The 23,282-nt window shown below is 51.3% G+C and overlaps 3 protein-coding genes across 8 annotated transcripts in view; 2 read left to right on the top strand and 1 right to left on the bottom strand.

Moving 5' to 3' along the window:
• RBFOX3 (RNA binding fox-1 homolog 3) overlaps window positions 1-16,511 on the bottom strand; it is a 200,784-nt gene extending 184,273 nt beyond the window's left edge. For 4 of the 5 annotated variants that reach the window (XM_067308071.1, XM_067308066.1, XM_067308072.1 and 1 more), the window contains exon 1: window positions 16,352-16,511. The gene's annotated coding sequence lies outside the window, so the exon portion shown is untranslated. The remainder of the gene's footprint in view (window positions 1-16,351) is intronic. The other variant, XM_067308069.1, reaches the window with a different exon arrangement.
• ENPP7 (ectonucleotide pyrophosphatase/phosphodiesterase 7) lies at window positions 704-6,644 on the top strand. 2 transcript variants are annotated; one of them, XM_013944511.2, is made up of 6 exons: window positions 704-944; window positions 2,176-2,321; window positions 3,197-3,817; window positions 4,476-4,689; window positions 5,592-5,697; window positions 6,299-6,644. In XM_013944511.2, exons 1-5 carry the CDS (start codon window positions 704-706, stop codon window positions 5,678-5,680), a joined length of 1,311 nt encoding a protein of 436 aa, XP_013799965.2. In that variant the 3' UTR covers window positions 5,681-5,697; window positions 6,299-6,644. The 2 variants fall into 2 exon arrangements, with proteins under 2 accessions (XP_013799965.2, XP_067164443.1); XM_067308342.1 differs by lacking the exon at window positions 6,299-6,644 and adding an exon at window positions 6,029-6,110.
• Window positions 15,740-21,824, top strand: CBX2 (chromobox 2). The gene is made up of 5 exons (XM_067308065.1): window positions 15,740-15,860; window positions 15,957-16,000; window positions 16,690-16,755; window positions 19,113-19,182; window positions 19,663-21,824. Exons 1-5 carry the CDS (start codon window positions 15,789-15,791, stop codon window positions 21,010-21,012), a joined length of 1,602 nt encoding a protein of 533 aa, XP_067164166.1. The 5' UTR covers window positions 15,740-15,788; the 3' UTR covers window positions 21,013-21,824.
• The last annotated feature ends 1,458 nt before the right edge of the window (window positions 21,825-23,282 follow it).

Raw genomic sequence — 23,282 nt, 5'->3', positions numbered from 1 at the left:
TTATCCAACACTTCCTGTGTCCTTAGGAGCTTTCTCCCAGTTTGGGCACTGGAGTGTAGCAGGAGACATCATTGAGCTTGTCTCCCCTTACAGTTTTCTCTTTCAATGCTGCTCTGTCCCATCTTAGCACAGTCTGTCACCCTTTTTCTGTCCAAGACAGTAAACTCGTTCATCCTACACCAGTAGGACAAACCTTCGTTAATTTGTCTGGAACATCCTGCCAGCATTTACACCAACCATCGCACACACTGTAGCACCTGAAGCTACCAAAGGCTTCTGCTAAACAAAGAGCAGGGCACCAAAAGCCAGGAATGTGCAAAGGATGCAGCCATGGGCTACAAGGGAGACAACATGGGGCAAAAGATGGCCACTGGCTGGGACAGCATGATGTTGTGGATGAAGCTTTTGTATGGGCTGCCTGCAGAAGGTACATTAACATTTCTTCACATTCATGAGTATTAAAATAATGCCAAATTCCACTGATGGAGGAGACAGATTTGGTGTTTGATCCTGCAGAGAATCACAGCTAATCTACTTCAGTTAGACAAAAACAATGAGGCTTATTCTGATATGAAGTTCTGGCTGAAGCCATGCACCTGATCAGCAATTGCAAGATTAGATAAGAAATGAACTTAGTTCCCTCCTGTATATATTAATACAAGCACTCTGGATGTCTGAATTCTCCCAGCTCAAGGGCAAGAAGATGTTCCCTTCTCTGGGGTTCATCTTTGCTGCCCTCTCTTTAGCAAGATGTGCCCCTCTGCAGCAAGCATCCAGCCGCAGCAAACTCCTCCTGGTGTCCTTTGACGGCTTTCGGTGGAACTATGACCAGGATGTGGACACTCCCAACCTCGACACCATGGCTGCAGAGGGAGTGAAAGCGCAGTACATGACTCCTGCCTTTATTACCATCACCAGCCCGTGCCACTTCACACTGCTTACCGGTGAGTCCCCATTGACCACGCTGCAAGCAAAAAGAGCTGAGGAAGCGGGGTGCAGAATGCCTGGAGGAGAGCAAATTTAAGGCTTATATATGAATAAAGGAAAGTAAGTCATGCAGACAACCCCATGACTGCTGTCTGGCCTCAATAGCATGTAAAGCTTTAGAATCTATGTATTTTGGAAAAAAAGTGTTAGCAACATGGCAACAGGTGCAGAAAGTGATAGAATTGAACCTGTATTTATCAAAGGTAAATAGCACCAGACTAACCTGATAGCCTCCTTTTATAAGATAAATGATTTTTTAGACAAGGGAGATGCAGTAAATCTAATCTTTCTGGACTTCAGTAACGTATTTGATATAGCGCCACAAGGGAAATCATTAGCTAAGATGGAGAAGATGAAGATTAGTCCAAAATCTCTAATGTGGGTAAGTAACTGGCTACAGGGAAGACAACAGCAGGTAATACTAAAAGGAGACTATCAGGCTAGAGGGAGGGTAACAGGGGAATTCCTGAAGAATCGATTTTGGAGCCAATCTTATTTAAGATTTTCATTAATAACCTTGTCATAAAAGAGTGGAACATGCTAATGAAATCTGCTGATGAGACAAGACGGGGAGGCATTGTCAATACAAAGGAGGACTGGGATATCTTGCAGAAGTAACTGTGCAGTTTTGAGGACTAGAATAATAAAAATGACATGAAATGTATTAGTACAAAGTGCAAGACTTTCATTTCTAACAAGAATTTCTGCTATATGCTGACCTCATCAGTTGTGAACAACAGAGGAAGAAAAATATCAGAGCAATTAGTTAAATGCAGCATCTGTGAACTCCAAATGTGATGAAAAAGGCTGAAGTAATTGCAGGATGCACCTGTATTTCCAGGAGAGAGGGGGTGCTATCATTCAGGATCATGGTGACACCATTCCCAGACTGTGGGCTGTGGGGATTCACCTACCGAAATGAGGAACAGGCATTCCCTGGGCAACATCTCACTCTCTGCTCCCAGTGACCTCGCTTTGTACCAGCACAAAGCCAGGTGAAGGAAAGAGGCAGACACAAAGGCAAAGGGATAGTCAAGAAAGGGGAAATGAGAGACAGAGAAGCACTCCACTGACTTGGAATTGACCCATTGCTCGACACATAAGCGAGTAATTCCGGATTGGCACAGGAGACCTCCAGCCTCCAGCCGCAGCCTGTTTCACACTCACCTCGTCCATCTCTTCTGACAGGGAAATATATCGAGAATCATGGGGTGATTCACAACATGTTGTTCAACACCAGCACGGGTCAGAAGCTGCCCTATTACGGCACGCAAGGAGTGGCGAGCTGGTGGGACAACGGCAGCCTGCCCATCTGGATCACAGCTCAGAGACAGGTAAGTAGGGCAGCCTCCTCTCGGGCACAAACACCAAGACATAGACATTGCCTGCCTGCAATTGTGCAGCAAAAGCAACAGGCAAGCCATGATCTCTAGCGGCCATGAGTTAACATCCTCACTGCAAATGACAGACTAATTAGACCAGCAAAAAAATTAAATCCCCAAACACTGGCAGGAATAATTATGATCATTCTATTAAAAACAGCAAAAAATAATAGATGCATTTCAGCTTTATTAAGATATTATTAAAACAGGTTATTCATTTCCTGCTTAAAGAAACCTCGACTGGTTCTTGAAGGGGTGTAATGAGCCTAAGCTTTTAATACACTCTAAGGTACATACCTCATTTCTTCAGTCTCTTCCAGGATCTTTTGGGTGGCAGTGTAAGGGGCTGATCTCCTATTCACTGAGGATTACAGAAAGATTTTCTTAGATCTCAGTAGGCTTTGACTCTGGCTCTGAGACAGGATCTGCCCAATAAGATGCATACCTTTGTTTATCTTTACTTACCAAATTGGCCCCATTGACTTTAGGGTGACTGCTTATATGTTTAGAGTTAAGCACACCTTAATGCTTTGATGATTAAGGGCCAGAGGATCCACGCAATATACAAATGGGTCACTATTCTAAAGTTGTATCTAGTGTTACTAACAGAATGAGAATATCAATGTACAGGAATGTTGGTAAGGGCAGTGTTTTTGATTAATCATTTTTAACTGGCAATAAGCAGGAAAACCTCACTAGAGGCAGAAGTAGACATTGGGGGGGGTTGAATGAACTAACCACATTAGTAGGTGGTTGCACTGAAAGATAGAGTGATACTGCAGAGTGAGTTCAGGTGAATTTATGCGCTGCAATGTCTTTACTAACAGGGTTTAAAGACAGGCTCCATCTATTTCCCTGGAGGAAACGCAACATATCAGGGGGAAGGAGTGAATATGAAGATGGTAGAGCCCCTTTTTTTCAACTATGGCAATGAAACCAACTGGAGACAGAACATTGACACTGCCATAGAATGGTTCACGGTGAAAAACCTAGACTTTATTGCCCTCTACTTTGGTGAGCCAGACTCAACAGGACACAAGTATGGCCCTGAATCCGCAGAGAGAAGAAACATGGTCAGCCAGGTGGACAGAACTGTTGGTTACTTACGGAAACGTATTGCAGAAAGTGGTCTAGAATCAAACCTCAACCTAATCATCACGTCTGACCATGGCATGGAGACTGTCATAAAGACCAATGAAATTCACATCCGGATGGTAGAAAACTTCACCTTCAGTGACATCCAGTTTGAACTCTTAGATTATGGCCCAAATGGACTACTGGTGCCAAAAGAAGGAAAACTAGAGCATGTATATACAGTCCTGAAAAATGCCCACCCAAAGTTACATGTGTACAAGAAAGAAGAGTTTCCAAAGAGATTCCACTATGCCAATAATTCCCGTATCACCCCACTCTTGTTGTACGGTGATCCAGGATACGTGATCCATGGGGTAAGATGCATGTGCAGACACATCTTACTGCCTCTTTTGGATCTGCCTCTCTCTCTCTCTCTCTCTCTCTCTCTCTCTCTTTGCATATCATTCCAGTACCTACCAGGCTTTGTGCCTTCATTTTGATTAGTCTCCCTGCAAACAGATAGAAATTCCAGCTCTTCGTGACTTTCTCTGCTGTTCAGAAAACAAGGTCTCACTTCCCTTTCATTCCAGAAGTCATGGAGCAGGACTTGCATGAACACAGAATATCAGTTGCAGCATCCTCTCCTAGCTCGGCATTAAAGGAAACAGCCCAAAGTCAGGAGCAGCAGGCAGCTGCCCATTGTGAAGTTCCTCAGTCCAACAAAATTTGGATGCACTGATGTTTAGGGAGGGACCTTGCAAGATGTGCTCATTGAGAGCTGTGTCTAGGCAGCACCCTCCAGCTTTTGCAAAGTTTAACATTATTAGACTAATTACAAAAGCTAAAAGAAACCAATCAGGCTGTCAAACACTGTGGCTGCAGAACATGGTATGTGAGACCCACATGCGAGACAGCTGGAAGTATCCAGCAGTGTTTCTGTTTTGGTGACTGCTACCTCCAGGAGTCCGTGCTTTGGGGGTGCTGAGCCAGAGGCTGAGGGATTTGGGCACTCATATCCTCTCTTCCTTTCAGAGAATCAAGGTCCAGTTCAATAAGGGGGAACATGGCTTTGACAATGAGGACATGAACATGAAAACCATCTTCCGTGCTGTGGGACCAGCCTTCAAGCAAGGGCTAGTGGTAGAGCCTTTTGAAAGCGTGAATGTCTATGCTCTCCTCTGCGAGCTGCTGGGCATCACCCCGGAGCCTCATGACGGGTCCCTGGAGATCATGAAGCCCATGCTGTGTGAGTTTGCGGGCACCCACCCAGACTGCTTTAGGCACCCCAGCCCTGCTTCAGCCGCACAGCACAGGGCTCAGGGAGAGCTCTGCAGGGCTGCTGGCTCTCTCTGGCCCCAGATTTCCTTGGGGCAGGAGCCTGCTGGCTCTCTCCAGCCGCGGCTTTCCTGCGGCAGCTGCGGCACAGGGCTGCACCAGGGCTGCACTGGGATTCCTGCAGGAACATTGACATCTAGCGGCAGCCGTGCCACCCGGCTCCAGCCTGCCTCCCCGACGCCCCTTCCAGCTCCCAGGGCCACCGAGCTGCTCTGGGGCAGCAGGCAAGACCTGCAGCACCCACCCTGGGGTCAAGCACAGCCCTCTGGGCCTCTCGCCCACAGGGAACACGGCCCTGCCTAGCCCGCGTACCATCCCTGTCCTGCACACCTTTGGACTCGCTGTCCATACCATGTTCCTGTGTTACTGCCGGGGGCTGGGGCTGCTTTTATTGTAAGGAAAAGGCTAAATGTTGTGCACGCTGCTCCCTAACAGAACACAGCTCGCAGCATCCCAGCCGCAAGCATGCCTTGACTAACTCAGCGACTAGAAAGTTTTCACTTCAAAGATGTATAAAAGTCCCCCACACCAAAAGCAAAGCCTTCTCTGGCGGTTAGAGGCTTGAAACAGGAGATGCACACAAAGTGCTGCAGCCAGCACAGCATCATTGCTGGAGGGTGCAGGGAGTGCTAAGGGCGGGGGGGGGGGGGGGGGGTGGCTGCTGGCTGTGCTCACCAAGCTGCCCGCACCCGCTCCCCTCTCTGGCAGCCGCCTGCCGGGGGGGTCCTGGCCATGCCTGGTACAAGGGGCTGCTGCTCACCTGGACAGAGGCCACGGCGCCAAGCTAATGCTGGATTCCTTTTGGCATTGCAGATTCAAGCGCCCCTTTCCTTCCTGCCAAGAAGCTGCCAGTGGTGCTGGGAATTGCTGTCATTCTGGGATTCTGGGGAGGAATATACTAACCCCCTGCTCAACAGAGGTAACTTATTGCAAGGATATCCAGAAAACTCTCTGGAAGTGCTGCCTTGTCTACAGACACGTGCCCTGTTTGTTCTCGGTCTCCTTGGGTTTTGTTAGTTTGCAAAGACCTATGAGGAGTGTCGCCCACCAGCCACTCTCCTCAGGGCTCAACAGACCCTGGTGACTGCATTTGAAGCAGAGGCACTCTGGATTTTTACTGCTCAGATCAGCATTAGCACTGCCCACAGATGCTTGTTTGGCTCTCAGGTCATTCGCTGGGCTAGAAACAAGGGTTGAACATCCCTCTATATTTCTGCCTGCCACTGTTCAGCTGTCCCTCTGCTCTCCAGCCACTGTGTGCAGATGAGGATAACTGCGAGTGTCACCTAGGAGGGGCGAATTCTTCGTTGCTTGTGGCTCTGCGTGTGACTGCAAGAGAAATAAGGATACAAGTTTGTTGCTCGCCTTCAGTGTGCATATGTGTCTGGAGATCCATCAGGAGAAATAATTCCCAGTCTCATTTCCTGGCACTTCCAATGCTGTGCACACACAGCCTATATACAAAGTCTGCATATACATGAAATAAGTAACAACACCATTATGCTTTCTTATCTTGGCAGCCTCTGAGTTCCAGGTGGCTCTACAAGAAATATGTGCAGAGATGAGGAAGGATGCATCTCAAGAAGATATCCTATCACAGTCTCAGAGAAGTGTGCAGAGACCTCACTCCAAGGCATCACCAAATTACTGATCCATTTCCCTCCAGAATTACTGAGACGCCTCTCCCAAGCTTTGGTACGTACACAGAGATGCACCACTGTGGAAGATGACACTGATTCACAGTATGACCTTCACAAAGTCATCCCACATCTGCATTACACCAACTTCCTCATCTGCGCAAGGCATAAGAACTCCGACTTGGCTTGGACCATGGACAGTTAATACATGTAGAGTATTTAAAGCAATTAAAAGCACACCTGAAGTTCTGAATGTGCCAGGGAGCCTCATTCAAATGGTGCTGGAAACTAGAATAGAGTGGACAGCCTTAGAAACTGAGATGACAGTAAGGACCACCTCACTTCTACTGGCCACTGGGTCTGGTTGGGCTGCCCAAGAGACCCTCCCTGCAGCAGCAGGGGAACTGATTCTGCTTTGGCAAACGTAGCTACCAGGTCCAAGAGCCTCAGAGGGATCCAGAAGATAATCACAGTGTTTCCAGCCTCTGATCCTAGAGTCCTGGGTGCCATGAGCGTTGCTCTGCTTGTCAAAAAGAAACTTTCTGTCCCTTGTGGTTGTGGACAAAAATCGGAAAATATCACATGCATATCCCTGAGCTCAAAAACCACAGCGCAAAGGACAGCTGCATTACACCTTAATAGCACTCATGAGTTTTGATCCATCTTCTGATTTAGGGCTGTAGATTGTCCTCCTGGTCTTTTTTTTTTTTTTTGGGGGGGGGGCATTAATTCTTGGCCTGTTTTGGAGACACACAGCAATGTGGCAGGGACTCAGTCAGGACCCACCAGCTCAAAACAAGCATGCAGACAAGTGGTTCCCAAGCCCAGGACCATGCAGAGCCTGTACCTGCTTGAGCTCTCCCCAGCCTGTCTGGTACCAAGGGCTACTTCTTCCTGCAGAGTGGCTGATGTGCCTTTTGGTAATTTCGGTGACACCTTGAATACGAAAGGCCCCCGTATGAAGCCAAACTTCTGTAGGAAGCATCCTGGGATCCCTCTGCCTCACTGAGACTTAGGAGACAGTGAGCAGGACAGGCCCTCTGGATCCAGAGCCCCGGTCCCTGCCCCTCCAGCTGGGGCATTAGTGTGGCAGCTGCCCCCGACCCCATCCCAGATGCTGATGTGCCTCTCCCCAGCCCTGTGCCTCATCTCAGGGGCTTGATAAACATCTGTTGCCATAGTGACTAGCTCTAGCTGCTTTCCCTGCATTGGTTTCACCCACTAACAAGATGAAACAAGAGACGCACACTCCACTCGGAAAAACAGGAAGAAAATGTTTGGCTTGAAACCATATTGGGGGTGGGGGTCAGGACTGCGGTGCTCAGAGTAAACAGTCCATTAGGCAAACAATGTGGAGGCTCCTAAAGGGGAGCAACATGGGCCAGTGCTGCAAACGTTGTTGAAAATAATATTAATGATAATACAGCATAGCAACTTTCCCAGTGATCTTTCTGTTGGTCTTGGGACTTCCTGCACAGGTCAGTACAACCATGCCCATTTAATGGAGAGAGAAAATGAGGTCTCTTGTGTAGCTGGTGGTACCAAGGCAGTCAGATCCTTCAGATTTCACAACGAAACTGCGAACATTGTCAGGCTCCACATGCCTCCATGTTGGGCAACCTCAATGTGTGTCAGGTAGTTGCAGTGCTACATATGCTTAATTGCACCAGTTAAAGACCAAGAAACTCGCAGTGGCTCTTCCTAGTCACGTTCCCAGAACAACACAGGCAATACAGATTTCATAGAACCAACTTCCTGATGCTAAATCTTTTTCTAACAATTGATTTTTGTCTCCGTTGTGAGTGGGAATTTAGTTTCCGACTGAACAGGCGCTTTTTCAATGAGACAGGGGCTTTGTTGCGGAAATCTCCAGTGAAGGTAGGTATCATTCTGGCTGAAGAATAGACTCTGTGATATGTTCCAAAACCCTGGTAGAAACATTTCTAGTGCCCCTGGATTCATACAGCTGCCAATATACAGGCCCTCGAGGAGCTTTTTTTTTTTTCCACTTGGAGGAAGCATAAAGAAAAAAAATGCATTGAACATTTCTTTGGTACAACCCTGCTTACAGCAAAGAAAATCCTTCAAACCTTCCATCTCTGAACACAGCAGGAACCAGGAGGACTCGTTTCCCTGGCCAGAAATATGGTCATGCTTCTGAGTCTTCGTTCCCCTTGGAGATCATCTCCCTTCTGACCTCCTCCTCTCCCCCAGCTCGCTGTTTTCTTGTAGAGATACAGAGTTCTGACAAAAGCTGCCCCGTCTTCTTAATCTGCAGTTGCTCTCCAAAAGGTGCCATTGTTTCTGCCCCAGCCTTTCCAGCCCATCCCTTGGGCGGCGGCTCGGACCCTCTGAGCCCTCCTTAAACAGCGTCCCCCGGCCGTGCCGCTGCTCGGGCTGCGGGAAGGGCGCTCACCTTTCGGGAAGCTTTCGATCACCGTCCATCAGCGGCCTCGTTAAACGCTTCCGTCTGACAAAAGGGGGCGGGGGGGGGGGACAGCTGCGGCCGGAGCTGTGCCCGCAGGCTCCGGCGGGATCCCCCGGGAGCAGGGCCCGGCGCGGCTGCCGCGGGGCGCTACCGAGCGCCGGCACCGGCGCGGCTCCCCCGGTGCAATACCGAGCGCCGACGGGCGGTGGCTCCCGAGTCGTGCTCACCGCCACGACGTCCCAAACCCGCCGGGAGAGCCCCGAGCAGCTGCAGGGCAGGGAGCGGGAGCAGCTTATAATAAAACCACGTCCAGGAACATTTTTGTCGAATGTTAAACTTGCCGGTACGGTTGCCATGGCACCCAAAGTTACCGGAACCGCTCACCCTCCGACCCGACCATCAGACCTTTTTCCTGGGGTAATAAACTCCTCCTGGGTTTCAGCTTTAAAGGCCTCCATGACTTACACGGGAAGGAATTCCCTCTTCTAATGCTGCTCGGTAATAAATAAAAAGCTGAAGCTTCAAATGGAACAAAATTGGGACACTAAAGCTCACAGCTTGCAGCTCTTGAATCCCAAGGGTGCTGACCAAGCATGAATCCAAATTTTCAGCTTTGGCTGCACCAGAACATACCGGGCAGCTCCAAGTGATGCCCTGGAGATTTGTGTCACACACCTGTTTTGATCTTCCAGCCATCCCCACCCCTCTGACAACATGTCCCCAGAATTACAGATGCTTGGAAGCTGCAGGGTGGATGGGTGAGGCAGATCCTCCCTGGGTTTGAGATGTGCAGAGCTGTGACAGTCTAAGCTGACTGGGGATCTTCCTGCCTCCACTCCCTAGCTCAGAACCAGTTTTCCAGTGCAGCCTCTCCCTTCTTGCTCAGACAGGGCTCCATAATCCAGAAGCTACTGTCAAATTTTTCATGTCCTTCCTTAAGAGACTTTTCCAGTCCTTCCCTTTGCATCTCACATATTTTACATTTTTGTCACATGACATTTCAACCAAACATTTAACCAACAGACAGAACCCTGACTTGCCTTGCTAGCAAACCTGGCACTGATGTGTGCTGGTGGACGCGGTCGCTGCCTGGCGTGACAGTAGGCTCAGCTGAGATTCCTGCTCTGCCTGGGAAGCTCTGCTGCATGCTGCTTCTCCACCCGCCTTCCCATCCCCAAGTAATTCATTCCCCACCAGCCCCCCCTCCCCAGGGTTGGGGGTCACACAGCAGGGAGAAGCCTGTTGTGTATTGCATCCCAATTTGCTATGCATTTCCACACCATTTGCTTCCCTTTCTTTTTCCTGCACTAGAAAGATGCTTGCTACCCAGGGGTCCAAACTGCTCTAAGATGGTAATATAACAACAAACATATACATACATATATTTATTTATGGCACATAGACACTTGGTAGGAAAACTACTGCCTCTTGAAATGCCCAGTCTGGCGATGGCACTGTGGGGATATTGCAAGCGCCCCTGCGGTTCCCTTGCACAGCCGCGGGGCTCTGGCTCTGCCGGCTCGACGTGCTCCCTGGCTATCCCGTCCCTGCAAGCCGCACGGTCTCATACCCAGCTGCACTCAGTTGCAGTGCCCAAATGAGATGCAGATCCCTGTGTTTCGATTGGCTGATGCCTTGGGAAAATGACCACCATTTGCCCACAACAAACATGGCCACCATGGCACATATGCTCCCCCCGAGCTAGCCCAGGCTTCATCCTTGGAAGTCAGGAATATTATGAGTGCCTGGCACCCCCTTATAACCCCCCTCCCCTTTTTTTTAAGCTTTGCTACTAATCAAAGTCACAGACCCCGGAGAGCGGGAGGGCTGGGGCAGGCTCCTTGCTGGAAGCACAGGGCATTCACTGGCAGCTACTTGCTTCTTCCTGGCAGGTCAAAGCACAAAGGCAGAGGGGCCACATCCATTCCCAAAGCCTCTGACACCTTGCCTGGAAGCTCAAAGATAAACCAGTGCAGCCTCAGGATATGGGCTGGTTGGCCACACGGCTGGGAGGAATCAGGTGAGATCTGTGCCCCCTCCCGCTCTCCTGAGGATGTTAGTGCCCCCGGGGAAATAGCCAAGGCACTAACACCTCACACGTGGGTTCCTTCCACCCCTTCACCTCCCCACTTCAGGTCTGGTTGGTTTGCAAGCTCCTGGGGAGGGACGTGTCACTCAGTGCTGGTACAAACCCTGAAAATAGGGTCTTGTTCCCGGCTGATGCGCAGCCCCGCCACGATCATCACTGCAGTAACCTGCTCTGTATTGTTCCAGCACTCGTGCTTTACACTCTGTTACTAACGTTTAGCGGTCCTGGGATATGCCCGGGTCTGGCTAGTTTATTATGACACTTGCCCTATTTGCTAGATCTTTTCATGGTGTTAGTCCTAAGAAGCAGCACAGTGCTCTCCTTTCTGTGGCAGAGAAGGGATATCATCCACAAGAAATCCTGTTTCACATGGTATTAACATGTGCAAGAGGAAAGGCTCATTTCCTGGGCTATGAAACATCTTCCTCTCGGATCCCAGATGCCCGCTGGCTCTCAGCCCTAGTGCAGCTCAGGGCTGTGCGTGCTCCCAGGCTTCCCTCGCTCCTGAACCTGTGCCGGAGTCTGTTGTCCAAGTTTGGTAGTTTCCTGCCTCCATTCAGCACAAAACTATTTTGTCAGCATGATAAAGTCATAGGCTACAGTAAGAGGTAATTTTCTTGGTATTGGTGGAAGAAAAATAACATAGGAAGCCAGGCTGACTTGTTAAGTATTTTACCAATGGGAATTTAACTGCAGCTTTAATTTCTGGATGCCACAGTGGGCTCCAGCAGCAGGACTGGTTAGCATGAAGACAGAAATCCCACACTGTTTCACCATTCAGAATTAAACTACACTGTGAAAAAAAACACACTTTCCTGGCAAATGCCACTCCACACGCTTTACCTAAGTCCTGCTTGATGTGTCTATTCCAAATTCCTCTAACCCGCCAGAAGCATCATTAATTTCATCAGGGAGGTTCTGTCTCCTGATGAACTGACTTCATCTGACACTAAACGTTCACTGTCTTCATCTTAGGATGACAGGTCCCCTGCTACAGATATAATGCATGGTACACAACATTCCTGGGATTTCTGACATATTTGGGAAGAGCTATAAAATTATGTTCCACCAGATTAGTTAAGGAGTCTGAATCTCATTTTTAAGATGCCAAAGGTTTTCTCAGCAACTGCTGAGTTTATTGGCTTCACTGTCACTTAGCTCTGCTGGAGCTGGGGAATGTGGCAGCCAAGATATTAACTGCATGTTCCCAAATTTCTCGGAGAAGGTAAAGTCTCTATCAGGGATGGATAAAAGTCCAGGTAAAGTCATGCCTAAGGTTAGCTTTGGCAGGAACGTGCAGGCATTTCTTCCTATAGCTCCTATACTTGCTCTGCTCCAGCCACAAGCCACGGAGACAGAAAGCCGTTAGCACCAATGGCCTCCGTAAACGCATCTGGTGAGTTCTGCCCTCAAAAACGCTGTCACTGTGACTGGCCCCTTTTGGCAGGCTCAACAGAAAGGGGAACATCCAGCTACGAAGGACCTGCAACTCCCTCACATATTTTCTCTTTGCAGTCAGAAGAAACAGCCCCCATCCCCGCTGCCCTGGGTCCCGCCGAGCCCACATCTCCCCTCGCCTCTCGGGGGAGCTGGAGGCGGTAGCAGAGTACAAACAGGCAGAGGTGAAGGGCACTCTCAGACAATTTTATTTTTTCAGCACTAAAAAACCCTGAAATGACACAGACAAACATGCACAATGCTGAACCAACACCCCCAGCGTCGAGAGAGGTCAGGCAGCTATACTTCCAGCAAGATAATTTTACTATTGCTGAGCCCAAAAGCAAAAAAACCTGAAACGCACTGTAAAAACTCATGAGATTTTAGCATATGAACAAATGCAGGATCTTTTTTTACTCATTTCCTGTTTTTGTAACTCTTCAAAGCCACAAGTTCAAGCTTTTTTAGCGCTCATAGGGATTTGTTCTCTTTCTTTTTCCTTTCTTTCCTTTTTCTTTTCTGAGTAAAAGTGAGATTTTTCACTTACATGGCTCCAGGATCTGGGGCTTTATTAAAGATATCAAATAACGGGAGACCTGTGATCAAGCTGTGAAAGCTGCTACACCAGAACGGACTATTACCATGACTATAACCATGGCTCGATGTACCTTTGGGCTCAGAAAATACTCGCTCTGCCCTCAGCCACGAAACACAGCAGCTTTTAAAATAAGTTAAATAACCTGCAGCTACCAGCTTGGAAGAACTGGTAGAAACCATGGAGCACACCATGCCCCAGTACAAACCAGCACAGCTCACTCTCAGATTCCCAATAAACCATGGAGGACGGGACGTAAGAGATTTTAAGTCTGGTTTCAGTTTGTGTAAGAACTGGCGACAGAGCGATGCAGAATTTTTTACCACAAACAGGTAAAAGAAACTCGGTTCAGAGTCTAAATGGAGGTGTGAGCTGCTACATGCACACAGCGCTCTGGGGTACAAGGCATTAAAGAACTCAGGTTCTTACTGGAAATTAAGTGGCCAGTGTTGCCCACGAGGGGTCATGATTTAAGCTGCTGCTATAGCTGCCCATCGAACGCAACCTTCAAAATACTGCACCCATTCAGTTCCCAAAGAGACCAAATACCCGAGGTCTGCTACCGCCGCCTAGCCTCGACTTCGCTTAGTCTCACTGAACATACGAACAAACCACCTACATTTAAACCAAGCTTTTCTTCTTCACTCTAAGAATGACGGGAGAAAACAGTTATTTTATTTTATACTCAAGAGGAGCTCAGGAACAACAACAACAAGGGTCACCTAAACGCCCATGCGGACTGCTGCGAAGGGAAAGAGCCCGCGCGGTGTTACCAGAATAGGTGCTTATTTCCTAGACGTAGCTTTTCATATTGCCTGCAAGCCAGATGGAGGCTGTTAGAGCTCAACGCATTCCTCACTCCTGAGCGTTCAGGGCGGCCGGTCACTCGAGCTGACGCATAAAATGTCATGAATACTGTATTGTATGTGCACAGAGCTCATGCTTGCGGGGATGTAATGTCTCACACATTTTTTTGCTAAAATTTAAGACGTGCTGCACACAAAGAACAGAGTTGACGAAAGCTGAATTAACTTCGAAGGAAGAAAAAATATAGTACTGTGTTACATTTCTATGTCATTGTTGGTTAAAAAAATGCTTCTAATTATTCTTCTGAGCAGGCAACAAACTTACACTAATTGTAAAAAGAAAACAATAAAATATGATAGCATTCAAAGCAAGAGAATTACCTGGAGGACTGCAATACATCTACTGTCCTATACACAGACTCAGCCAAATTCCATTAATAAAACAGGTATTTTCCTCTTCCATCTTGCATCCAAAATTATGTTGTTATCGTCAATGGCTGGGATAACTTGCCATTCCAGAGCTCATGGATGTGTGCGCAAAATGGTTTTCTAAATTCACTGCTTACCAGACAGAGCACTCCTCTGGGTCTGAAATACAACACTGCGTGCAGACACCCCGTCACCCCATCTAGCCCACACAAATCCCACTCAGTCCAGGCACACTGATAGCACTGAAGAATTTGGGCAGTAGAAATTAATTTCCCTGCGGCTCATGCAGAGTTAATTGCAGGCTCAGGGCCCTCGGTTGTAAACTCTCTGAGGTGCTGACTCATCTTCTTCCATGCCTGTAAAGCACCATATTTCATTCCTCCACGCCCCCAACGCACTACCGCGGTGTAGTAACTCCTCACGCTGCCTCGCACACCCCAGCAGCGCGCACTGCCGCGGCACGTTTGTGAGCGCGGTGCATTTGTTAACGTGCTGTGTTCGTTAGCGTGGCTTGGCAGCAGGGAAGTAACTCTGGGCTAGGCAACATCAGGCTCCGAGGCAGTAAGCCGATACCACAAAATGGTTTTTAACACAATTGCCACTCTCTGATGAAATACGCTTTATTCCATGATAATAAACTATTTTAGAACCAAAAACATGCAACTGCCTTGTGTCCCAGTCCTGCGAGGCCCGGGGGGCCGTGGGGGGCTGCACCCCAGCGCTGTCCCCACTGCTTTGTCCCTGGCCACGCTGTGGTCTGGCTCCGGTGACCAAGCCCCAAGGGGACCTTGTTTGTCCGAGTGGGACAGCGCAGGGATCCCAGAGCAGCAGCTCTGGAGAGACAAGAGCCCCGCAGGGTCAGGCCAGTCCCGCCGTCCCTCGGGACTAGCAGGGGCCATGCAACAGCACCCCACCGCACGGGCCGAGCCGAACCGAGCCACGGCATGCTGGGCCGGGCCGAGCCAAGTCAGACCGCACACACCACCAGCCAGCCCCGCATCCAGAGGGGAACCATGCACCACACTGCGGCCCGGGCCGGGCCGAACCGTGCCTGGCTGAGCCAGGCTGAGCCGAGCCGAGCTGAGCCGGACCGCACACGCCGCCAGCCGGCCCCGCGTCCGGAGGGGAACAATGCACCGCGCTGCGGCTCGGGCCGGGCCGGGCCGGGCAGAACCGATCCGGGCCAGGCCGGGCCGGGCAGAACCGATCCGGGCCGAGCCGAGCCGAGCCGGGCCCCCTCCCCATTGTCCCCGGCCGCGCCGCGCCGCGCCCCCCCCCCGCCCGGCAGGAAGGGGAGGGGTCGCTCCCAGACAATGCCTCTCCGCCCCGACCCCCCTCCCCGGCCGGCAGGCTCCGCCCCCCCCGTCCCCATTGGCCGGCGGGGAATTTGGGGAGCCCCCCCCCCCGGCGGCTCCCCCCTCCCGCCGGGGGCGCGCGCGCCGCATTGTGCCGGGGGCGCGCGGGGATGGGGGGGGCGGGGGCGGGGGCGCGCGCGGCCGCCGTCGGGGGCGCGCCTCGGGGGCTCCCCTTGTGTGTGCCTGCGTGCGGAGCCGCAGCCGCAGCGGAGCGGAGCGGAGCCGGCCGGCGCCATGGAGGAGCTGAGCAGCGTGGGAGAGCAGGTCTTCGCCGCCGAGTGCATCCTCAGCAAGCGGCTCCGCAAGGTGGGGCCCCCCCCCCGGCGCCCCCGCCCGCCCGCCCGCCGCCCCTCGGCGCCCGCCGCCGCTGCTAACCCGCCTCTCTGTCTCTCTCCTCCCCAGGGCAAGCTGGAGTACCTGGTGAAGTGGCGAGGCTGGTCCTCCAAGTGAGCGCGGGCGGGCGGGCGCGGATGCCGGTGCGGTGCGCGGCCGCGGGGGTGCAGCCGCCCCGGCGCCCGCCTCGCCGCTTTTGTTCGGGCCGCGCCGCTCCTTTTGTTTACAAATAAGCGCGGCCGCGGGCCCGGCCCTCCCCACCGCCGCCGCCGCCGCGCGTGGCTCCGCTCCCCCCCCCCCCCCCGGGCCGGCCGGCCGGGCCCCCTCCGCGGGCAGGCACCGGCCCCGCCGCCCCCCCCCTCCCTCCCTCCCCCCCGCTGAAACCGGAGCTCCCCCGGGATGCGCGGGGCTCGCCTCGCGCAGCGGCGCCCGGCCCGGCCCGGCCCCCCGACGGCCGCCCCTACCTGCCCTCCTCGCGGGCCCCTCTCCCCTTTCCGCCCCGCGCGGCTCCTTCACCGGCGTTTACCGGCGCCCGTGGCTGCGGGAGCTCCGGTCCCCTCGGGCGCCGCGGCTCGCCGCGTCCGTCCCCATCGCTGCCGCCGCCGAGGGGAGCGCAGGGCCCGGCGCCGGCTCCTCGCCTCGCCGCCCCCCCGGGCCGCGCCGCGCCGCGCAAACGGCCCGTTCGTCCTTGGCTGAACTCCCCGGTGCCCCGTCTGGTAACGGGGCAAGCAGGGGAGGGGGAGAGCCGGGCCGGCCGGGAGAGCCGCCGCCGCTCCCCGCTAGCCCCTGTCCTCTGTTCCAGGCACAACAGCTGGGAACCTGAAGAGAACATTCTTGATCCAAGACTCCTCCTCGCTTTCCAAAAGAAGTGAGCAAACTATAAATATTTCTAAACGAATTATAAAGTCAATTAACTTCTAATTGGTCACTTGTGTAGTGGAAGTGCTGGAAACAACAGACTGAAGTGTGTCGTCTCTTTTGTGGCCCGTCTCTTTTGTTCACCTCTTGAAATTACAGTTCAGGTCCACCTAGGGCCATCTCTCCCCAGGCTGTGTAAACATGAAGAATTTATGGCCCCGCACAATATGTTTTTGCACTCATTGTACAATGTGAGTGCGCTAGCACGCAGCAGAAACTTTTAGCAGAAGTATCTTGTTCCCCATCAAGCAGTCGGGGCCTCAGCTGTATGTGGGGGGTGACCGTACGGCCAGGTGGGGAGACAGAGATGGCGGGCTTGAAAAGGCACCAAAACATATTTATGGAGAACGTAGCTATGAAAGTGATGAGGAAGTAACAGGGGGAGAAAATGGTGTCCTCTGTAAGAGCTCGGGGTACTGTATGGAGCTGAGCTGAGAACTGCAATTGTTCCACAGCTATTACAGACTAGAAATCACACATGGAGATAAAAAAAAGTAGCCAGCTGGCTACATTAGGCACAGCTCTGCCAAATATTTTGGCTCCAGATTAATAAAATCATTAAAGTTTATGATAGGATTTAATTATAACTCGTTTCTGGATCCATTTTTTCAAGACTGGAAGCTGGTGGTTATTGCAAACAGCACAATGTTTAATTAGCCATATGTATTATAGCTTAACACTTTCCTTTTTAAATAGAGAAATATGAAATAGTATAGTGACCTGAAAACATTTTCTGTATGATCACCTGGGGCTCTGTATGGCTGTCAGCCTGAGCTGCCACATCCAAAACAAGAGATGCAGAAGAGGTAAAATGAACCCAGTGGAAAGAGAGGTTGTTGAGTTTACAGAGTGCATTTGCTTTTCCTCTGCACAGAGGCTGTAAGACTTCTGACTCTGAGCAGAAGGGGAAGCACAGCTCTAAAAGAGTATAAATAATGAATGGCTTACCAGGGACAATTCAGATGCTTCTGTTTTCCTGTTTCCATCGTACCAGAAACATTGCCATTTTCACTGTGAATTGGGAAAGCCACTGATTCAAGACGGGTAGTGCGCTGTCTAGTGTGTTGCTGACCACTGGAAACTCCTTGCTGCGGGATTTATTGTAGCAAACAAGGGTGCAAACAAACAACTCTCTCTTCACTGCCAGAACCATCTCAGTTTCCCTGACCGTTGCGGAGTGAAGGCTGGGAGGGAGCAGATCAGGAAGTCGCTCTCAGTAGCAGTGTTACAAAAATCGATACCTCTCTTTCGAAGGCCTGTGACTGGCAGCCAGTGAAACAAAGGCACCAGGACTAGGATAACCATTGGGAAGGTCTTGCCTGGCAAATGATTTTTGCCTCTGCTAGCAGTTTAGTAAATATATTTCAATCACCCGCACAGTTCAATCCCATGCTTTATGCAAAAGATTTTCTCGTTCCTCTCTCCTCCAGTGTATCAGGGCAAATGCTTGCTTGCTGAACCAGCTGAGGACCCTGATGTTCAGATCTTTGTTCTAAGGCCGCAGTTTTTATAATCCTTCCCTCAGTTTGTAGGTCTTTTTCTTACATTGCATCACATTCAGGGCCTTTCCGAGTCTTCCAGTCTGCAGCAGGTCATCTAGCAGAGTATTGCTTCTCAAAGCACAATGGCAGCCTTGTGGTATTCTCATTCAAAAGCCTTCTGCTAAGGTGCACAGCAATCTGAGAAACTTTAAGTATTGGCAGTGATATGTGGCCCCGAAAGATTGGAAGTGGTTGTGGGAGGGACGAATACTGCCCCCATGCTTCCACGCTTTCCCAGGAGCTCAGTCCTACTGCGAGGATGTCTCTTTTCTTCAGCTAATTCGGTTCCTTGTGTGGCACTGCAGAGGCTGACAGCTGCTGCTGCGGTGGCCAGATTGGCTGCTATAAAAACTTCACACACCGTCTGTACCAAGAGTTTCTACACCAGTGACCTGCAGCTGTTACTTCAGGATAAATGGTCTATGTATCACGTGGGGAGGGATTTAACAGTGCGAGTCCCCTGGTTTCAGTAGAGTTCTTGGGGCTCAGTTGCCTTTCTACTGCACTTAAATGTAGTATGCCCATAACTAACAGCGTGGGTTCAAGTAAGCGATGTGCTTGAAACCTATAAGATTGTCATATGTTGATAGAGGTTACAGGACACCTGCCAACACGTGCATATATGATGCTGCTCACATGGGAGCGGAGCCTGCAGCACCCCCAGCAAAGTCTGTTCTCAATGGCAGAAGAAAGAGAAGAACCAGGTGGGGTTTGGGTTGTGTTTTTTTTTTCCTGCAAGCATTGTCCTTAATCAGTGTTTTTCCAGGGAACACGAAAAAGAGGTGCAGAACCGGAAGAGGGGCAAGCGACCCAGGGGCAGGCCCAGGAAACATGTGGTAAGTCCTGGTGGTAGTGGTAATCCACAGCAGTGGCCGCTCTTGAGAGGTTCTTACCTCGAAAGGCACCAGCGAGCTCCTGTCCCACAACACAGTATCGTGGATGCTAAACCTTCGGAGATCCCGGTTTAGAGGTTTTGAAGACTGAAGTGACGGGTAGGCGGAGGAGGAGGCTAGCAAGGAGGACTTCTCTTCATTGTTGATCTGGCAATGGTGCAAAAGGAAAGAAAAGCGTTCCATGGCACCGCAGTTCCACATGGTATTTAAGCCTTCTCTGTTTTGTAGTGCATGCTCCCTCAGTCATTTTGAGGCACAGGTCACACACCATCTAGGACTGGCAGATCAGCGAACACATGGAAATAGCCTGTGTGTTTGCCTGGTGCACCTGGCCTGGCAAAGCTGAAAAATTTGCAATGCCCATGACTTTTCTCAGATAATTTCTGTTAACGCTTTCTCTGTCCTCTCTTTATTGCTTCACAGGAACCAGAGATGCCTCCAAAAACTAAGTCAAGTAGCTCCTCTTCCTCAACATCCTCCTCTTCTTCTTCCTCTGAAGAAGAGGATGAAAGTGACCTGGAAGCAAAGAGAGGTCCTCGAGGCAGAGAGACTCACCCAGTACCTCAGAAGAAAGCCCAGATCCTGGTTGCAAAGCCAGAAATGAAAGACAGTTCCAGAAAGAAGCGTGGACGGAAACCTCTGCCCCCAGAGCAGAAAGCAGCTCGACGGACCGTGAACCTGACAAAGGTGCTAAAAACGTCCCGGAAGGAGGCGGGAGGCAGTACCAAATTGATGGGGAAGCTGCAGCCCCAGCACAGCACGCAGGGCTCAGGGATCGCCGTGCTGAAGGAATCCCCGGGCACGCTGGCTGGACTCAGCTCTGCGTCGTCTGCGGAAAACCTTCCCAACATGATGAAGAGCGGTTCCACGAGCCCCAGCCGGGCCATCAGCTGGCAGAGCTCTATCGTGCACTACATGAACAGGATGTCCCAAAACCAGAACTCAGCAGAGACTTCACCCCTGGGCAGGCTGGCGCTGAAGTCACAGGCATCAAGTAAGAGCGGCTTAGGGTTGGACTTAAAAATGAGGAACCAGAAAGGATCTGGGGAGCTCGGGCTGAACATACAGGGACCCAAAACTGCTAAGGGTCCTAGCAGCAGTGCTGGGGGGGACCAGAAATCAGGGTTTGCTGCAGGAGCCCAAATACTGCACAACGGCAGCAAGACGCCTGTGAGTTCCTCTGTTCCTGGTAGCCAGTTGGCGTCCAGTCAGGAGCTGAACCTTCAAGCTTTAAACTTGCAGAGTGTCAAAAATGGGCAGAATCCAGCAGGCGGAAGCAGCCTCTCTCGTCATGTTTGCAACGCTCTGTCCAAAAGCTCCGGCAGCACAGCTGCGAGCATGGGTGCTGCCGTCGGGAAGGGTGGTGGAGCGGGTGCTGGATTGAATGTTACAAGCACCGGGGTGCTCTCAGGGGGGGACAGCTGCAAGAACGACAAGCAAGCGCACAGGGCAGTCGCTGGCGAAAGGGACTCGGCCAAAAGTGGTGCAGCTGGCATGCAAGAGGGGCATGCAACCTCGGAGACCCGCAAGCCAGGAGCCCTTTCCGAAATGAGCACGGGCGAAGAGACCAGCTCAGATTCCGATCGGGATTCTGCTTCCTTCCCTGGCGTGGGTCAGAACATGTCTGTTTCGATCCAGACCAGCCAGGACTGGAAACCCACCCGCAGCCTCATCGAGCACGTCTTTGTCACAGATGTCACAGCTAACCTGATCACAGTGACAGTCAAGGAGTCCCCTACCAGCGTGGGGTTTTTCAACCTACGGCAATACTGAGCCAGGGAGTGTGAGAAGAGGGAGAAGGTTCCTTCAGCCTCTCCCTTAGCTTTGCCCAGCTCTCCCATCAGGTTTTTTCTTTCTTTAAGTGAATGCCATGGCAGAGGTGAAAATCCTCCCCTGCCCCTCTCAGCAGCTGGCTGGGAGCAGTGCCTTTGTACTCTGCGATGAGGTGTCCTGTGCTGCAGCCAGTGCTGTCTTGGACACTGTCTGTAGCATCTGCGGAGACCTCCGAGACCTATTGCGACTTGTGTTCAGGGGGGCTTAAGAAGAAAGCTACAGTGAAACCTGGTCAGAACTGCCAGTGAACAAGATGGATTCCTCCCTGCTTTTTTTTTTTTTCCTCCTCCTTTACAGCAGGTGCCCCCAAACGGGGTGTAGTTAATGCCACTCGCCCGGAACCGGGGTGCTTGTGCTGCTGGGAGGTGACAGGCTGGCAGGTTTTGAGCCAGGTTTCACTGTACGTGGTTTTCTTTGCTTTACAGCTTGAAATGGCAGAACACAAGGTTTGCGGCTCTCCGGCAGTAGAGAGGGGTGTGGAGATGCTATGTGACAGGCTTCTACTCAGAAGAAAAAAGGAGTTCCTTTTCTTTCCTCTAGGCTCTCCGTGAAGCTGTCTGTAAGCCGCTAGGACAGTCACAAGTCAATCCAAATGAGGCAGCCGATGTCCCCCACATGCAGAGGTCTGCTGGGGGGGGGGGTAGCTGTAGTATGGGGGTTTTCAGGGTACATTAAGCCCAGTCACCCTCCTGGGCTAGGTCAGTTCCAATGATGGTGAAGTCCACAACATTTCTGTTGTGATTTCCAGCATTTATGGCTATATTGTTTACATTTTTTATTAAAAAAAAATCTTTTTCTGGAGGGAGGAGAATAAATTCAGCCCTCGCTGTCTCGGAAAGACTGAACCCTGGATGCCACTGATGAGATGAGGCGTCAAGGGCACCTCTTGCAGAGCATGGGGGACTGGCAGGACATACCTCCTTGCTACCCAGAGCGGGTCCTCACTTGGCAAGGGTGGGAGGCAGCATGAACTGCTGCTTTCTTTGCAGTGACTTGGCTTTCAGATGAAAGAGAAATCCGAGTCCAGAAGATTAATTGTTGTACAGCCCAGTGAGCCTCAGAGCCACTCCTCTGCCTTGTCCCAGCATCACTACCATTTTACCTTCACATTTAGCAGTTTCCAGGCACTCGTAGGGACCAAGCTGGGGAATATGTTTTGTTTTGTTTTGTTTTGTTAAGTCCTGCAGAAGGTGCGGATGCTTCTGCCGGTGAGCAGGCTGTTACTCTGACTTGCAGTTCTCTGTGAGGTTAGTGCCGAAGTTCCGCTAAAAGCCAGAGCTCGCGCAGAGATGGGAGGGGGTGGCTGAGCCCCTGTTGCTGGCAGGCTGGGGCCCCCCGCGGAGGCCAGCTGGGCTCCGCACGGCAGGCGAGCCGTGTGCCTTGGCTGCTGCTGCTGCGTTTCAGTTATGCTGATCATCCACCACCTTCTCCAACGGGAGGGCTCCGAAGCCAGTGGAGGACAACACCTGCACAGGTTGTCTGGAGCAGTGGGAAAGGGACGGGGAGCGGAGGCCGGAGCGGGAACAAAGGCCCCGGGAAGGGCCCGCCCCGGCGGCAGCAGGGATCGCCCCCGGCTCCCACCCTCAGCCCGTTCCCTGAGGAACAGCAGGGCCTTCTGCAGCCATTCTCATTTGTCTTTCCATCCTGTGCCAGCAGCAGGGTTGTTAATTTTGGCTTGTAATTGCAACCAATAATGGCTTTTTTACTGAGGTCTTTTTCCCTATTATAGATTACTCTTACAAGCCAAAATTAACAGCACTAGTTCAGGCAAAGTTCAGTAGCATTTGAGGTCATTTTCTTTTATTTCTGTTAATGCTCAGTTCCTTTTCCAGAGAAGAGAAAATGCCTGCAATCTGTCAGGTTTCTCTGGATATGTAATTTGGAAGTGCCTCCGAAGGTCTGTCCCGTAAGTGTCTCCTGGGGTGGTTGCCCAGTGTGTCTGCATATTTCGGTACTGCTTCCATGTGGATCATTCGCTTTCTAGCTCACTGATCTGGCACAAGGACATGCATCTTATTTTGCCACACTGGGGCACTTGTAGTATTGGTACACAGTGACGCAGCGAGGTAAATGGACCAAACTAGGGGTACACCTATTTCTTAAGCCCCTGAGTCCATCAGACACTGCAGTTGTATCTGAAATGCTGCCTCCCAAGCTGCTGGCTTGGCTGGTGGCAGTGCAATTCTCAGGTGGAATGAAAAATCAGCAAT

This window comes from Apteryx mantelli, chromosome 19, assembly GCF_036417845.1.
Source record: "Apteryx mantelli isolate bAptMan1 chromosome 19, bAptMan1.hap1, whole genome shotgun sequence".
NCBI classification, from domain to species: Eukaryota; Metazoa; Chordata; class Aves; order Apterygiformes; family Apterygidae; genus Apteryx; species Apteryx mantelli.
This window is presented reverse-complemented; position numbering and strand designations above follow the sequence as displayed.

Bases quoted from the DNA above. Each gene is read 5' to 3' on its own strand.
- ENPP7 (XM_013944511.2), top strand. From the start codon at position 704: ATGTTCCCTTCTCTGGGGTTCATCTTTGCTGCCCTCTCTTTAGCAAGA. The intron at 945-2,175 runs GTGAGTCCCCAT...CTCTTCTGACAG, and splicing joins CCACTTCACACTGCTTACCG to GGAAATATATCGAGAATCAT. The intron at 2,322-3,196 runs GTAAGTAGGGCA...CTTTACTAACAG, and splicing joins GGATCACAGCTCAGAGACAG to GGTTTAAAGACAGGCTCCAT.
- CBX2 (XM_067308065.1), top strand. From the start codon at position 15,789: ATGGAGGAGCTGAGCAGCGTGGGAGAGCAGGTCTTCGCCGCCGAGTGC. The intron at 15,861-15,956 runs GTGGGGCCCCCC...TCTCCTCCCCAG, and splicing joins TCAGCAAGCGGCTCCGCAAG to GGCAAGCTGGAGTACCTGGT. The intron at 16,001-16,689 runs GTGAGCGCGGGC...CCTCTGTTCCAG, and splicing joins TGGCGAGGCTGGTCCTCCAA to GCACAACAGCTGGGAACCTG.